This window comes from Poecilia formosa, unplaced genomic scaffold (assembly GCF_000485575.1).
Source record: "Poecilia formosa unplaced genomic scaffold, Poecilia_formosa-5.1.2 Scaffold320, whole genome shotgun sequence".
Lineage (NCBI taxonomy): Eukaryota > Metazoa > Chordata > Actinopteri > Cyprinodontiformes > Poeciliidae > Poecilia > Poecilia formosa.
Window position 1 is genome coordinate 382,019 of NW_006800259.1, and position 18,154 is coordinate 400,172.

The window sequence follows — 18,154 nt, forward strand, 5'->3', positions numbered from 1 at the left end:
GCTTCCTTAAAACAGCAAAACAGCCGAAACACTGAGTTCCTTTAAATCACGGCTAAAAACCTTCCAGTTTAGAGCTGCCTTTGATTAATAACATCAATAAATATACTTTATTTTGCCACTGCAACATTATGGTTTTTTGTTTGTTTTATGTTTTCATCTTTTATGGGACTTTGAACTAACTAAACACATTAGTAGTTTTAGTAATAAAGTTTACACCTCTTCACCACAGATGCCAATACATTTGACTGTAGCTGTTTGATCTTTAAACTCAGTAAAAATGCTGAACTGGCTTTGGTTTCCCTGCTGTGGTGAAGTGATGTAAACTCTGTGGCAGAGAGAGAGAATACCAGAATCTGTTGTGTTTTCTTGAATGAGTTTTAGTTCCTTATTTAGTAAAACTGGTTGAACAGCAAAATCCCTCCAGCGGCCGTCAATCCTCACCCTCCACCCCCACAGAAAGTCAACTTTAGAAGAAGATGATGTCAGACTGAACTAAAAGAAACCTGGAAGTTTTACTGTCTTTTGTTTCACTTGCCTCAGCTTCATACTAAAATGCTTCAGCATTTAGTTTAACCTGATTAATCTGCATAATCACCAGCTGATGTCTCTGAATCTTTTTTAATGTAATTCAGTAGAAATGATCCTCATGCATTGAACTCATTTGAGTTTGTCTGGTCTGAACAGGATTCATCAGGCTTTATAAACTTCCTTAAATCAGCAGGTTATGAAAGTTTAGCTCAGTAACAGTTCAGCCAGCTAACAGGTAAACCTGAACAGCTTTATGTAACAGTGTAGTTTAAGATTTATTTGACTTCCTTTAGTTTTTAGTTGTCTTAAAAGTTTTAATGCTCCAAACTGCAAAACAGCCGAAACACTGAGTTCCTTTAAATCAAGTCTGAAATTAAAGCTGCCTTTGACTCTTAAATACTGGAACATTGATATTTGATTTTGATGATGGCATTTGACTAAATGTAATGTTTGTTGCTGATTATTATATTATGTTTTTATGGTGTAAATCTGCCACACAAATAAACTTGACTTAAAAAATGAATTAGTCTGCTGGCTTGAAGACACAATAAGGGAGCCGTTGTGGGAATTGAACCTGTGACCTCTCAGCTATAATCTGCTCTGGCTGCCACTCTGCCAGCAGGGAGAGAGGAAAACATGTGGGAAATGTTTTAAAATAGTTAGTGCTGGAAATAAAAGTGTGGTTTTGAATGTGGCTTTGCTCATGTTGTTAGAATGATATTTTGGGCGGAGGAAGTGTTATTCTAGTGGTGGTGTGACCCAGGAACCATCAGCTCTCTGGGTACGTGAGCGAACAACATGGTGAAACGTAGCTGCTCCGTGGAAAGTGAGAGACACCAGATATTTCCCATAAATCATCTCGAGTTTGGTCTGAAGCTGTTATCAGATGGAAGGACTTTCAGTTTTTATCCGTCTCCCATCTTCTCCTGTGCAGAATAGTTGAGTCATTTGTTTTTGATGGACCTGAGGTCTGGTCCGCCGCCTGCCTCATGATTTCCCTCAGATGCTTACAAGTAAAGACACAAGTTATAAAATAAAAAGTCAGCGTTTGTGTGTTTGTCTTGCAGGTCGTGCATCTTCTACAGAGCCTGCATGGACATCCCCAGAGGGACGGAGCTGCTGGTTTGGTACAACGACTCGTACACGTCCTTCTTCGGCATCCCGCTGCAGTGCATCGCTCAGGACGAAAACCGTGAGGAGACATTTCTAACTTTACCTGTGTTTGTTGGTTGAAGACCTTTGCATTGACTCTTCTGGTCTCAGCCTTTAATGCTGCTGCTTCATTCACACAACTCACTGCAGTTATTAGTTCAAATAGTAGAAAAATCAGCCACTTGGAAACAGAATAAATTAGAAGCACATTTTAAATTAACTAACTAGACGCGTTGACTATCTGTGAAATTAAGTCTATGTAACATTTTGCAATAAATATTTACACTTGGATTAACTCTAAACCACAGAAGAAGATGTTAGCATCCAGTGTTTCAGAGAGAATAACAGAGGATAGGAAGAACGACCCGACCATTAATGTAAAAAATAATTACTTTGACCAAATTTATTTGCAAAGCACCTCAGAAAACACACCATCAAAACCGACCAAAGTGCTTCAGATTAAGCATAGCAAACAGTCAGCATCTCACACTGATGTTAATATAACATGGTCTGAATCCTTCACTTCCTCCACTGCAGCTGCTAAAACTACAAGCAGACTGAAATTCTAAAACAGCAGAAAATCAACATCACTGTTCACAGCTTCTCTTTCTGTTTGCTTATTGGCCCTGTCAAAAAAAAAAAAATCTACCTGAGGGAATCCAAGTTAATGGGAGAAATCCCAGACGGAGCAGTGAAGGGAAATGAGAATCTAGTCCAGTGGATTTGCGTAAAAAGGCGATGGCTGGCTAACGAAAAGCAGCTGTTCTCAGATCTGAGGGAATGAGCAGGTCAGACAGATAAAATGGAGCAGAATTATTTTTATTAGACTTATTGTTTTTATCAAAAGGAGAAAAACGTTTTGCACCAGCTGTAGGCGAACAGTGTAACAAGAAGAAAAGCAATAATAGTGGTGGGAGGTAATAAAAACACGAAATTCTGTCTCCAGTTTGATTTTGGAAAACAAAAGTTTTATCTTTCATTTCGCCTGAAATGGAAAAGTTGGATTTGGCTGCAGATTTTTGCTGCTTTTTAATTTTTCTAAAGGAAAAAAGCAAATATACAAAAACATTGAAGTCACAAAAGCATTAAGCACATCTGTAAGCTCCTCTGCTTCTTTCTCTTCATTTATAATAACTTCCTTTAGGTTTGTCTGTAGAACAAGAAGCATCACAAATTATAGCTAAAACCTCCTCGGTGTCATATTTCTGACTATCTTAGATTAAATATATATTTTTTCCCATTTGGTCACCTGTCTCTTCTTTTCTTCCACCCTGTTCCTCCTCCTCTTCATCCCTCCTCCTCCTCCTCTTTTCTCTGTTTTTTGTTTACCTATCCCCCAGTTTTCTGCTCTGTCAGCTTGTTTATATTCACGTTTTTTTGTACATCTTACAGAATAACTCCCTGCAGGCGGAAAACAAACATTGCCTTTTTTTTCTACATAATTATTTAGAAAGAAAAACTCGAAGGGAAAAAGGAGCAGAAGAAGGTTTTAATCTGCGGAATCTAAACTGAAATAAATTGAATTAGAGACTCTCCTTTAACAGAGCCGTGTTGAAACGAGATCGTGCTGATTGCAAATTAGAGACGTTTGGCCACAAGCTGGTTTGCATTACAGACAAAACGAGTCTTTTACATGACATTGTTCATCATGACAGCGCTGTGGCATCCTCTGTAAACATAATCACAGGCATACAAACAAACATCCGACATTCCACCGTGTTCTTTCTGCAATAGGGACAAGAAGAAGAGCTGCTGCCTTGAGTGGAACGCTCTGAAGGAGCGAATACTTCCTGTCTTTATTGTTAGTGTCTCTTTAAAGCCAAACATGGCTGCTCTTTTCATTAATGGGTTCCAGTAGTTTGGGTTATCTTGGTTCATTTCTATTTAATTAAAAAAACCACTAATGTCTTTTTAGATGCGTCTGAAATGGCCACTGTCTGCACAGCTCTATGACCTGATTCAGGCTGAAGTCTGGACTTTGACTAGGCCATTGCAACACCTTGATTGTTGTCCTTTTAAGCCGTTTTGCTGCTGTGTTTGGGATCTGTGTGACGGTGACGACCCAGAAAACTTTATTTCACAGCCTGTAATCAGGTTGATGGTGTCCTGTGGACACAAAACCCCAACCATCACTCCTCCACCTCCGTGCCTGATACTTGGTGTGAGGTGTGCATTGTGCTGTTTTTAGCTGGAAGAGTTTTTTTTTTACCTGCAGCCATTTAAAATGAGCCAATCAGAAAAGCAGTTGCATCTTTCTCTGCACATCGCTGATGTCTCTCCATCTTGGTGTTGTGTTAAAAGTAGACAAAATAAACAACATTTTCATTTCAAAAAACATTTTTACTGCTAAATCATTGAAAAAAGTGGACATATGAGGTCTACAACAAAAATATTTATAGTTTTTAATCTGGTATTTATGTTCTTCAATCATGTTTAATCAGAAACTCATTATTATTCATGGAGCTTCTTTTTAAATGTGCACACTGACATTAGCATTAGCATCTGTGCTGCTGCTACATGTTAAGCATTGAGATGCTGTTTTAGGCCTGATTAGCTTCAGGCTAACTCCTTTTAGCACAACTTGAACACAACATACATCTTTTCCAGCGTCCCATCAGATCAGTGTAGGAGCAGAAATTAACCCACATTTGACTAACTTAGTTTTTGTTCACCATTTTAATTATTGTGTAATTTTATGAATTGTTGTGCAACTTTACAACTCACCAGATGAAATTACTTTATTACTATGGGAGGATTTAGATTCTTCTACTGATTTCCACTCAGTTACTTTGAAGCCTCTTGTTTGTTCTGTTTGTGTTAAAAAGCGTCGATTTCCTGTCCTGCAGAAAGAAATCAGCTTGTTTTCTTCTGGGTTTGAATCCAGAGTCATCTGCCTTTTGACATTGATGTCTTTGCTGTCAGAGTTTGAGACGTGGAAAACGTCAGCAAGTTAAAACAACTCAGAAACGGACATAATTAAAGCTGTCAACCATTCAGACTGTAGGCTGATTTTAAATCATCTCTGTCCATGTGAAGACATTTAGTCCCTGAAAGTACAAAGTAAATCCTACACAAAGAGATGTTCAACACATTGATTCAGCCTGCAGTGAACAAAGGTTTGTTCACGTCCCAATTAGCTTAAATCAGATTACATGTTTTCTACCAAATACAAACCAGAAACTCTGGTCTTAATTAAAGACACTTTGCTACTATCTGCATTTAGCTGTGCATTGTTCTCGGGTTGGCATCGTTATCTGCTGATTGTGGCGTCCATGTTTAACTGTGGCACTGGAGGCTGAAGGACAGCGTTGTTGTGTCCTCGGGTTAGGAGACGTTGAACTATTTGACCCTTATCGGTGCAGAGCGAGCCGACTGAACACACCCAGACCAGCAGCTCCCATCCCTCATCAACCAGATGAATCCAAAACCTGCTGCATGAAGATCTCATTCACAACTGAAACCAGGATGAATGTACTTCAGAAATACTTTATTAACCCCATAATGACAGACTGTTGGTAACAAAAAGCTTAAAGATCCAATTAATTAGAGAGTTTTCAACCAAACCAACCAAACCCCTTGTAGAAACTGTTCCCCTCCCGGCCTGTGGGGGCGCTGCACCAAGAACCACTGAAAGAATATGACATGAAACCCTCTGAAGACACTGAGTGCAACTTCCTTCTTCACAAAATCTGAACATTTCTCCTGCTAGCGCCAGACTCGTGTTTGTATTGGTTGTATTTACCCAGAATGCCTTGCGATGGAGTCCGCTTCCTTTCTGTTTTTGAGCTGTTCCCGGTCTGCTGGATTTCACAAATGAATTCAGATTCAAAATGTAATGTTCAATAGAAATGTGAAAATCCTGTGGTTAATTTTTAACAATAAACTAGTAAACATGTTAGTTTGGATTTAATCTCAACATCTCTCATTAACTGATCAAAACTCACCTTCACCTGTAAACACAACGAGAATAAAATCCACCAGTCCACACTGTAACCCAGGAAAGAAACACACACACACACACACACACACACACACACCCTGTGGTTGTTTACTGAAAAACGTTCCCTCCAATCAGAGGCTGTCGGCCTGACGCTCCGCAGCCCAGCGGACTGCTAACAACAACAACATGTCCACAGACACACACTTCATTTCCTCCTCTCCACTCAAACTTTTCCACCTCGTCTTCCTCAGTGTTTATTATCGCTGTGAGGAAGGTTCTGATAGGAACGGTGCAGAAAAATCTGGAGAATGAGAAGAAATGTTGGTTAGACAAAGAGGCACTACATTTATGTTGACTTGCTTAAAGTAACCTCACATCTCGTCTTTATTAAAAATGAAATATGTCTGTTGTTAGAATGGTCTGCATCGATTAGATGAGCATTTAAATGTTTAATGGCAATGGTAGATCATTGATCACCAGGAAAGCTTCAGCAATGATCTGAACAGCAAATGAAGGGAAGTTTTCAGATTAATCAGTTGGTTTAACCAGATAATCTGCTGTTGGTCAGTAGTTTTAGTTTAAATGGAAAGTTAGACGTTCAAACAGCTTCACTGTAGTTGGCAGAAACTCGTAAAAAAGGATTTTTGAATTGAAAATGCTGCTTATTTTGTTGATGTATAGTTTTTAATTAAAATGTGATTAATTAATCACAGACCCTGCAAAGAACAACTTGTAAATAAACAACAGAGGGAACAAAATGACTTGACTCAGTCTGAGGCCGTGGATTAGAACCAGAACAACCCAGAATGCTCCGTCCAGGTGGAGCGGGTCGGTCTGTGGTACAGGTGGAGTCCAGGTGGAGCGGGTCGGTCTGTGGCTGAGGTGGAGTCCAGGTGGAGCGGGTCGGTCTGTGGTACAGGTGGAGTCCAGGTGGAGCGGGTCGGTCTGTGGTACAGGTGGAGTCCAGGTGGAGCGGGTCGGTCTGTGGTACAGGTGGAGCCCAGGTGGAGCCCAGGTGGAGCGTTTCAGGTATGTCAGTGTTTTTGGTGGCAGCAGGATGGAGGGAGGTGACATGTTGTGGTTTGTTTTACTGTAACAGGTCTGGTTTGACGCTGTGCGGTAAAGGATATTTCTGGATTTACTGGATCGTCTTCATTCCATCCACAACTTCTGGTTCAGTGGAAACCAAAAGTTTACATGCAGCAAATAAAAAGACACACAAACATTTTATTCTGTTTTCTGTCAGAATCAGTGCCACAATAATTAAAGAATATGTCAGAGATTTATTTATTATTGTCTTCAGAATCAGAAGTTTACATACTGAACTGTTCTCATTAAACAATGAGGGAAAGCTCAGATGATGATGTCATAGCTTTGGAAACCTCTGATAGGTTAACTGACACGTCTGATTTAAACAGAGGCTCACCTGGACACCTGGAACAGACCTTCATGCTTTCTGTTTGACACGATAGGAACGTTTTAAAAAGTCATGGAGCTGCTCCATTCCAGGTGCTGTAAGGTGAAGCATTGATCTGTTTAAACAATTCGCCATTTAATTTTATATATCGTTCAGGAGTAGAAGATGTTTATTTGAAGGAGCGAGTAACAAGGTTGTTCGTTTTCACAGGATGAGACTGATGGACCTGAATGTTGATGAGGAGGTAAAGAAACTGAAAGCTTTGGTCACTTTTAGAGAAGAAGTCTTTTTCTTTGCCCAAATCTTAGAAAGGCCAAACAGGCTGCTAGTGTCTGAAGCTCCTCCAGGTCTGAATCCATGCAGATCAGCCGTATGCAGCGTCCGCTGGAACGTTAGCTTTAGGTGATGTCACCAACATGGCCGCCACTCTGCAGGTTAGGCTCTTTCACCTTTCTCAGGGTCAGCCTTGTCAGTAAGTTTCCCAGCATGAAGAAAGTGGAACTGATTAATTCCTCTGAAACTTGGAGGCGTTCAGTCGTGTCCTTGCAGCTCTTTGCTGAGAGGTGAGCAGGCAGAACGATCAGCTGCAGGTTTCTCTGAACTCGACTCGCTACAACCTGCAGAAATCTGCAGTTTTCACCTGTTCAGTCAAACAGCTAAATTAGAAGCAGCTGTTCCCAGTTACTCTGGGTAATTAGGATCCTTCATGACAGGAAACCTGCAAGTTTCCCACAGACTTCACAAATTACCAAATGAATCAGGTCAGACATGTTTCTAACTTAAATCAAAGCAATTGTTTATTTTTTGATTAAATCTCTGGCACATTGTAGAATCATATTTTTCACAAGCATCTGTATGATTTTCAGTTAAAAGAAACATGATAAAGTTCAGAAGTTAAAGGAAAAGTATGAAAAATATTTGACGTTTATCTCTGAAAATGAATGTTTTTATTCTCTTATTCATAAAATATTAGTTTTATGGATTAATTATGTCCCAAAACTTTTATTGCTGCAAATTGTTTCTTTGATGATTTAATCTAAAATATACCCCAGAGGTTTGAGGTTAAAACATTTTTCTCTGAAGAGCGATAATCTGCTGTTGGCGGATGTTTGAACCTCAGAGTGTAAAAGAAAGTCATGCTGACATAAAACAGGAGGATCCTCACATGGTTCTCATGACAAAGAGACGAAGGCTGTTGGTATGTGGCTGAATCTGATATGGAAGCAGAGGGTGGTGCTCCACCCGTCTCCTGCTCTCCATCAGCTGGAAAAAGTTGCTTTTAAAACTTTTCTGTGATCCTGAAGAAAGGAGGCCGTTGGTATTCACGTCACACCCATCTGGAGGAGAACACACACACACACACACACACACACACACACACACATCCAGAAAGGAAGAAATTACAGACTCTGCAATGTTGCAAACTCCATCTGCATAATTCTCCCATTCTGATGATGCATTTCATTCACAACCCAAAACATATCGACTCGCATTTTTTGTAAATACGACGTTTGTAGGAAAATGAATTAAGAGAGGGCGAGCGGCGCGAAACGCGGCCGTCGATAGAGCCGTCGGCCGACTTACAAATGGTGTAATTATCTCCTCATAAGGTTATTAGAGGATCAATGAGGCCTGGTGGCCTGATGGCAGAGGTGAGCTGATGAAGGATGGAAAATGGTTATGATGCTCTGAGTGAAGAGATACAACAGGGACAGGATGTTTATTTGCAAGCTGTTTTTGCCTTCCAGCTTTTATTTGTCCTTTTTTCTCTTTTCTCTACAGAAAATGTAACTTAGAGTTGAGGTGATTTATAGAAAAGATGATTAACTTTGAGCTACAGTGGACTGTAGATCTTTCCCTGGAAAGTAATTCTTAAATTATTTATGGAAAATTCACCTATTCAAGGATTTTTTTATAGAGCATATCTAAGACAAAGAAAATTCAGTGTAGAAAGCTGAAACTCCTCAGAGCAATGCTGCTTTGTAAATACCCTAATCCAGTTAGTCGCTTTATTTACTACTAATTGGCTGAACCTCAAAGAGCCGAGATTAAGATGACTGTGGATGGTAGCTTCTGTGTACATGGCTTTCTTTGTGCGCATTAATGCATTTTAATGCATATTAAGGTAAATTTGAACTAATAATTAGGCAGTTTTAAGCATTTTTAGAGGTGTGTTCATCAGGTGTTTGTGGCAACTACTGTCCCTAACCTCTGCTAACATCAGGGATCCGCTGTAGTTTTTATATTTATGATTTTATTTAGGAAGTCTGAGTCAGTGAAGTGAATCACATCCCAACCCTGCCGTTCTTGGTCCGACGCCACATCCAGACAGACTCTCTGCAGAAACTGCAGTCAACGCTCCACTAAGGCCGTTGCTTTCTTTCATTTAACTTCCTTCGTCTTCTTCTGATCTGGTGACGATGCCGTCGGCCCTGAAGACTTTAAAAATCCATCGGCCATTATTACCGCTGCTGGGTGACGCATGCGGGTCGCTTCGGGGTCATGAACCGTTCACACAGATCACATTTAATTAGCAGCATAACTGAGAACCTCAACTAATCACTGCTTATGTTACCTTCCTTGGTTTTCAGTGCTAAAATCAGCAGGTTCTCTTCACAACCAATTCCAGGTTGTTCAATTTAAAAAACAAAAAAAAGTTTGTCCAGAGACTCCATAATAATCCACAACATTCAGTTTGAGCCTTCATAACCAATATCTGCTAAAGTTTAGAGAAGTAAAAGAAAACGTTGGTCAAGGTTTGGGATCATTGTCATCATCAGACTAATGATGATGGGAAACAAAGTCTGTTTCTGGTGTCGGGGAACCGAGCCAGACCACATGCCACGTTTTCACAAACAAGCCAGTTTTACAGAACCAAAACCATCCGCAGCGACTTAAAGCAAAAACAGACATCCCAACGTCAATTCAAACATGATGAAGGGTTATGGAGTCCAGATCTGTCAGTTGGTCAGACCTCACAACACAAAGCAGCTGACGTTTGGGTCGAGTGAGGACAGCTGGCATCAGCTGGTTCGCCCCAAATCTCATTTACACGCTTCCATACAACGTCTTCTTTCCTGTTCTTTCATTTTACTCGACTGTTTGGTTCGTCAGCAACACTTTATCCTTAATCTGAGCTTCTTATCTGCCTAATTTATTTATCGTGCCGCATTTATGCTCAGATTTCTTTCTGCAAAGAAAAACAGAACCGGAAAAATAGAATTAGGTGGAGTGGACAAAACCTCAGAGCACAAAGGATGATTACACCAAACAGTGGAAATAAAGTTCAGGCTGAGTTCAGCGTAGTAACTCACACTGATTACACTTGAATGTTTTGGTGCTGGATTTATTTGCAGCTACATTTCTCAGAGAATAAAACGCCAATGTGTAAATAAATCAAACATGTGCATTTTGTAAAGATTTGTTTAGCATTTTAAATTTGTAAGAGTATCCAGAAGCCCTTCAGTTTGAATCAGTTAAAAACTCGAGGCCCAAAACCACTAACAAGAAAGAAAGAGAAAACCTTTAAAGCATTTGAGCCTTTCATTGGATGTTGATTTAGCTGCTAGTTTTCTCCAGAACAAAATCTAGAAGCTCACAAACTCTGACATGTGAAAAACTAAATATTTTTCTGGTGAGTGATGAAACGTCTGCAAGAAACGGAAAGAAGGAAGTGCAGCCTCATTTAAACACTTTGGATCCCGTTTCATTGTGCTGTTTTAATTTAATGCTGCAGTGGAACCCCAGTAAATGTAAAATTCACAAATACTCAGACCTCCACTAAAAACACTCCAAATATATCCTAATAGTTCACACCAGCCTTGTTTAGTCCACTTTCATCCAACTTGAAGGTCCGCTTTGTTTCGTATTCGAACCAAAAAAAGAACCCTGGTCCGCCTACAAAGCTCGGTTTCGGTTTGGTTGAAGCGACTCTGGTTCGGTTTGAATGGATATGTGAACGCCAAGCGGACCAGAGACCGCTCCACAAACAGGAAGCGGATTATTTAATGTTTGTCAGCCCACACTTACACCATGTTGTTGTTTACGCCATATTGCATCATGGGACGTCATTCTGACCTGGTGATGCGGCCTCAGCTGACCTCGCTGCCTATCCTGTGTTGTTTCACAGTCAACGTTCCAGCTACAGTGGTGGAGGCCATGAGCAGACAGGAATCCCTCCAGTCCTTCAGCAAAAACAGCAAGCCGTCCTCGTCTTCATCGTCCTCCTCCTCCTCCCCTCCGGCCGCCCTGCTGCGCTCCATGGTCTTCCCCCACTCCCCCTGCTCCCGGAGCTTCTCGCTGCTGGACAAGGTCGGGGTCGGAGTTCAGTCGGACTCCGGCTTCGGCCAGCTGGGCTCGAAGAACCAGCGGGTTCTGGCGAGCCCGACCTCCACCAGCCAGCTGAGCAGCGAGTTCAGCGACTGGCATCTGTGGAAGTGCGGCCAGTGCTTCAAGACCTTCACCCAGAGGATCCTGCTGCAGATGCACGTCTGTCCGCAGAACCCCGACAGGTCAGAGTTCATCACTGTGATCAGGCTTAGTGACACTAATCTGAGCGGTAGATTGATTCTTTGAGACGATAAGACAGATAACACTAGTCATAGTGTACATCATTGTGGCTCTCATGTCTGAAACATTCGTCATCTTTATGCTTATTCTTATTCAGTTTGTCTGTGTGCATCTTTCACTACGTTCACATTTTTGTGTGAAATTCAGGTTTTATTTCCTGCGTTTGTTCATGCTGATTATTAAATGCGGCTGCAGTCAGACGGTTTACAGCGGCGCTCTGTTTGCGGCCGTAATAATGGCCGCCGCCGGCGACGGGTGGATTTTAAACCTGTTGTCTCCAGATCGTCACCAGACGAATGAAGCTGATAAAAAGAGAGCCTGCTAACAGAACAGTGGAGCGTCTGACTGGATGTGGAGTCGGACCAGGAGAGGTGGGCTGGGATGTGATGCGTTCACTGACACAAACTGCTTTCATAGCTTCATCATTGTAATTTTCAGCCATTGTTTACGTCCAGATTCACCATCTGTCTTCTTCTGCTGCAGAATTAGGTGCACGTCTCACAGCAGTGACGTAAAAGTCGGATGAAATGTGACATGACGGTTCTGACTGCAGACTCTGAAAACTATCCAGTTAAATCCAGTTTAGTTCCACTGTGTGGAACTGGAACAAGTCTGATTTTTTTAACTGGTTTTTTCAGGCTCTGCTGTGTGAACACGGCCTGAAGTCCAGAGGAGGAAACCAAGCTGCAGTCCATAAAAACCCAAAATGATTGCTAGCTGTAAAAGATTCAAAGTGACATGCTGATTTTGGACTGTAAGGGCTTATTGCTACTTGACTGGTTATTTAATTACTGAGGCTGTTTGGTTAAATTGTTCTGGAGGCAACATAAAGTTGTGGCCCTGCAGTGGTAAACATCCTGGCTGCATCGATTTCTGATTTGAGTTTTCTGGGAACAGCAGCAGCTTGTAGCTCCTGACGGAGGAAACGTTTTTGTCCAGACGTGTCTGAGCTGTTTGGAGGATTTTCTGTTGAATCGTTAGTGTTGGGTTCTGGTCTGTCTGCGGATGAACAGCTGACTGGTTGAACATGAAAGACAGAAGATCCACATGGAGGAGATTGTTTCTGCAGATTGACCAGTGGTCAGAGTCTGTAGCTGCTTCAGGTTGGATCTGTGCTGCCGCTTCGCTCCCTGCTGGGACGCAGATATTCTTCAGGGGTTCTGCAGAGGAGACGGGTCCGCCTGCCTTCTTCTCTGATGTAAGAAACTATGATTCAGGTTTTGTTTGTTGCTTTCAGTGACTCATCAATCCTCGGCTCTGATGCTTTTTCCTTCCTTCACGTGACAAACTCCCTGGACGATTCCACCGAAACCAGAAAACAGTCAAATGATGTAAATAACGTTAGTTTCCAACTCCCAGCTGTTTGTCTGCTGGCCAGTGAACACGTGGTTCTGATTAGGACTTTGTCCTGCAATCGTTTCTGGTTTTAATAAACGGTTCCTGCTGTGAGATCTGCTGAACAAAACCTTTTGTTTCTCATTCAGAAACACTAAAAAATGTAACATTTAACTTCATGAAGGCATCAAGACGCTATTTGAGTCAGATGACCTCCGACTTGTTTCTGTTTTTGTAAACTCTGTTCACTCCTTTACGTTTATTTCCTGACTGTGAGAATCAAAGACTCGTTTTCTGGTTAATCATCTTGTTTTTATGCACGATTGTGGCTCAGAGAAAGAATAATAATAAATGAGTCGGCATGCTGTCAGTGAAACCTGGTGATGTTCTGGTGAATTTGGACCTGAACTGCTGCCGTAGCTGTTCAGAGAAAGTCCGAGTCTTCTGCTGTAACGTACCATCTCTGTTGTCTCATCATCTCAACATTTATGTGTGGAAGTGTGTGGATCCGAGCGGAGAAAGCGTAAAAGTGTTTGAGTTTGTATAACATCTGCCAAGTTAATTATGTGCAGCATGGATGGAGGAAGATGAGATCTATATGTGTGTGTTGGGGTTGGAGGATGTATTGGAAATTTTTTGCTTAGCTTTATTTTTTGTGGGGAGAGTCAGAGCGGCGTATAAATCACGGCGGCGCGTCAGTGAGAAATACCTCGCCTTACGGTGACGGGGCCAGGAAAACAGATGCCACTTATTCAATAAACTAATACTCATAGGGAAGAAAAATGTGGGCTGGATATGCAGGGGGGCGGAGGGGTCGATCGGGGGCTGCCTGTCAATAGGAAGGTTTTATGGGACAGAGGAGCAGATAAAATTCAGCTGAACAAGCCAAACAGAACAGAGTCCTGCAGCTCCAAGGCTGCATTATCCCTCACATTCATGCAGCCGCCAGGCAGAGCGGCTCCGCCGTCCGCAGTCAGTCTGCAGAACAGTTTGGCCTCCGTGTTCAGCAAACAGGGTTTACGGCGCCAACACTCCCAACCTGCTCATCTGGAAGCTTCTTCTTTAAATGTTTAGATTATTGAGGACGACTCGGAAATCTGGACTTCAGTTTAATCATCAAACCAAACCAGAGGAACCAGAGATTTACAGAAACGACCTGCTGCTGTCACCTTCCTCAGCCTGACTGCTGGATGGGGCCAAACTAAGACATTTACTAGAATAAAGTCAGAATATTAGCAGAGGAGATTTGTAAAATTACTAGTAAAAGGTTTTGATGAGTAAAAAACTTTGATAGTTAATGATCTGATGTTCATGTAGTCTGTGATAGTTTTTTTAAATTCACCTTCGTTGCTCAGATTGTTTGAAACTCCAGCTTCTCATAGTAACTTGATGCAGATGTGTGAAAAGATGAAATATTTTCTTATTGGTAAAACTGAAACCACATTAAACTCAACGTTCCTCGTTTCTCCTCAGAGCTCCAAACCAAACAGGAAAGACCAGGAAAATGTCTCCTCTTTCAGTTCAAATTCAGAAATACTTTATTAAACCCAAAGAGAAATTAAATAACAAATGACGTCGTTTTGTTGGTGAATAAGTGAAACTTGTTCTGTGAAGTAAATGCCGTATTTTCTGGACCATAAGTTCCACTTTTGCTCATAATTTTGCTGTTTGTATAAAAGTTTTTTCTTCATGACACATTTTTGAGTTATGCGACTTATTCGCCTGAAAATACGACACATACAGAAACACACACAGTGTGACGTCACCTCTACAGCTCTCAGCTTTGACTGGTGTTTGCTTATCTCCTTATATTTCAGATTTTATCTGTTATTCGCCTCTGAAGACGCAGCAGGAGCATTTTGTGTGCTTTTGGTGTAAAATAATCAGCGTATTTAAATGAATTATTTCCATATCCCACCTTCAGGCTGCTGCTGTTTTATCTGTCGATCTCTCATCCACCTCTGGATTTCTCCCTCTCTCCTGTTTCTTCATACATACGTATCGATGTTTGCTTGATGGGAACATCAGCAGCTGAAGACTGATGGCTCTTTACGTCAGTAGAAAACAGCGCAGCTCCATCTCTTTCAGCTCCGTTTTTTCTGCTGACTGTTTCTTTTTCCCAACTTTTTCTTCTTTGTCATTTCCCTGCGTGTCATTTGACCAGAATCCATCAGGAGAGGAGCCGTTTGTTTCTGTCAGCGCTGCTTTTAAGCCGCTGTCGGGATGCCGGACGCTGTTTAGCTTCTGCGATGATGATGAGTGATGAATCAGGGAGAAAAATGAGAAGACGAATGAACTGTGACTCGGCTCTCCGTCTCTACATGTTGCAGAAACGACGCGGCATCAAACCGCCGCGGCGAGCTGCACTAATAACCGCGGCCGCTGTGATGGATGTGTTTACTGCGCTGCTGTTTAAAACAGTCATTAGAGCTTTTTAGGGAAAACGGGTTATTATTACCAAACGCTTTGATCGGCAGCCTGCACATCTCATTCTGCTGGCGCTGGGTGTTTATGGATCAGGCTGCTATTTGCACATGAATATAATCAGAGGACAGAGAGTTTACAGCCGACTGAGAGAGGGCATCACCACAGCCGGCTGTTTACTGGGATTAACTGGTGCTTCTGTCATCGTTTTGGGCCGGATAGCCGTGTCTCTGTGGTTTCACATCAGTAACCTTCAGCTTTTTCACCAATGCCCATAAAAAATGTGATTTCATTCTATTTTTATGAGCTGTTATTCCAACAATGCCCTCAGGGATTTTACCCAGGCTGCCAGACTGGAAAACAGAAAAGAGTTCCCAAACTTTATTCCTATCTAAAAGATTAAAAACTCCTTTGGAAACGCCACGTCTCAACCTAATCTTTCTGTAAAAACAAAGAAACATCAATGGGTTTGCTTTACTGGGTCTCATAAAAGTAAATTTAGGTTTCTCCTCTACATTGTTCTTTAGGATCTAACATTTGTTTAAAGACTTAAAAAGAATTTAGGCACAAATAGAAAGCGACATAAACTAAACTGGATTTTATAGGGCCACAGTTTTAGAGTTACTGTGTGAGAGAAACCACAGATAAACACCAGAGAGGTTTAAAACCGAGTCCGACTGGAAACTGCAACCAGAATAAAGGAACCAAGATCAGCTGCACAGAGCCTGGAGTTCCTGTCGGTTCCACACTGCCGGGTCAGAAGATAAAGGCGCCTTATGATTTACACAACATGAAGCTAAAACCAACTCAGTCAAATCTGTTTGACTTAAATGTCCAAAAACTGTTTAAAAATTAGTTTGGGAAAGTTTTGGATTCAGAAATGAAACTCTTGATGGACCATGTGACCCGAACGTTTTGATCCGGCCGACGGCGCCGAAGTTCAGTCAGATGTTGTTATGGGGAATTTAGATTTCAGGATATTAATATCAGATCGATTCATCTCTGATAATAATGTAAGAAACAGGAAACTTTATTTGTGAAAACAAAGAAAACATGTTTAATGTTTTTTTATTCTTGGCTTCAGGAAACAAGCAGCAGAAAATCTATAATTTATTAAAACAGTTCCTGAAACTTTTACTCTGTTAAATCTCAAAATGTGATTTGATGTTCATTTTTAGGCGCTGCTACGACCTTTCACCTGGTCCTGCTGAAAACTAAACCTGGACTGAATTATTCTACACTGTAAAACTCAATCTGTTAGTTTGTGGGAGGAAAAGTTGTGATTTAGTTTCTTTACCAGATACTCAGAACGTCTCATTCCCTCCCGACTGATCAAACTTTCTGTTGCGTCCAGAAACTGACAGATGTGATTCAACAAGCAGATAAATTATATTTTACTCTCTGAAAATGAACCTTTTAAAAGATCCTGCTGGGCTCAGATGAGCCCATTTCATAAACGTGTTACTTTTACTGCATCTGTGGGATATTATGGGTAAGCAGCCACCGTAAATATTTAGTAAAAATGAAGCAGAAAGTGATTGATTGACCGTAATCTTTAACACGCAGCTCTTTCTTGTTTTCTTGTCGAGCTGAGAAAAGTCACAGAGCAGAAATAACTCAAAGTGTTTGCATGTCCGACTGTTTCTCTGTGTTATTAAACTGTTGATGTTAAGCAGATTTATCACCTTACAGTGAGGATATATTTGTGTTTAACACAAACACAGATGTGTGCCGCCTTGCTGGATACAGATGTTTACTGCTTTAAAAATCATTTCTGTTCCATCTTCATGTTGCTGCTGTTGTTCACATGGTTTGACTCGGTAGTTCAAAAGCAGAAATAAAACAGAAATATGTAGAAAATTAATGAAATACGGATTTAAATTGTGACGTCCTTTCATTACCCATGATGCTCAGCCAAATTTTGGCTTTTTGAGAGACATTATCTGAACTTTGTGCAGAAACAGGAGGTTTGATGAAACGACAGGAAGCTGGAGAAGCATTTCCTGTTTCTCAGAAGTGATTTTGATCTTTTTGTGGACTTTGGCGTGTCGGTTTCTGTTCCTACAGAATATTTGTCTCATTGATTATGTATCGATGAGGTCAGAGCGGTGATTTATGGCCGCTGGCCTCCAGGGACAAACGTCTTCATACGAGTCGGACACAGAAGACGTCCTCCAATAGAACTCCATATGGATTAGACCGCATCCATACGGATCCATGACGCACATCACTCTGCATGACTGCACTGCACACACACACACACACACACACACACACACACACACACAGAGGCAATTAGTCCAGCATTAACACTGAAGCAGAGGAAATCAAGACGTCTCCGGCTGAAACGTTTAGAGTTCAACCTGCAGATTATTTAGAAAACTTAAAACTGTTTTTATCTCAGATCATGAAATCTTCAACTGTTGATCAACACAAACAAAACGAACATCACATCAGTTCGACCAGGGAGGTCCAAAGAGTGGCCCGGGGGCCATGTGTGGCCCTCAGATGAAATCAGAGCGGCCCTTGATCACAGCCCAGGCAGCGGATTTAAAAACAGAGCTAAGGTGAAGTTTTCACTGATGGTGCAACACAAAGTATTCATCCAGGTTTCCGTTGTGAATTTAATTTGTTTTTATAGTAAAAGGAGACAAAAAAAAACAAACTCTGGTGGCTTTAATTAAAAATCCACCTGGGAGTTTTGGGCTAATAAACTTGTCAAAATGAAGCGAGACGGAGGAATGTTCAGTTCTGTTCTGTTCTGTTCTGTTCTGTTCAGTTCACTGTTC

The 18,154-nt window shown here is 41.3% G+C and overlaps 1 protein-coding gene across 2 annotated transcripts in view; it reads left to right on the forward strand.

The window, feature by feature from the left end:
- prdm6 (PR domain containing 6) overlaps positions 1 to 18,154 on the forward strand; it is a 79,385-nt gene that overhangs the window by 43,196 nt on the left and 18,035 nt on the right. For both annotated transcript variants that reach the window (XM_016661282.1, XM_007573176.2), the window contains exons 6-7: positions 1,596 to 1,720; positions 11,167 to 11,548. In XM_016661282.1, coding sequence (XP_016516768.1) covers positions 1,596 to 1,720; positions 11,167 to 11,548 — 507 coding nt within the window. The remainder of the gene's footprint in view (positions 1 to 1,595; positions 1,721 to 11,166; positions 11,549 to 18,154) is intronic.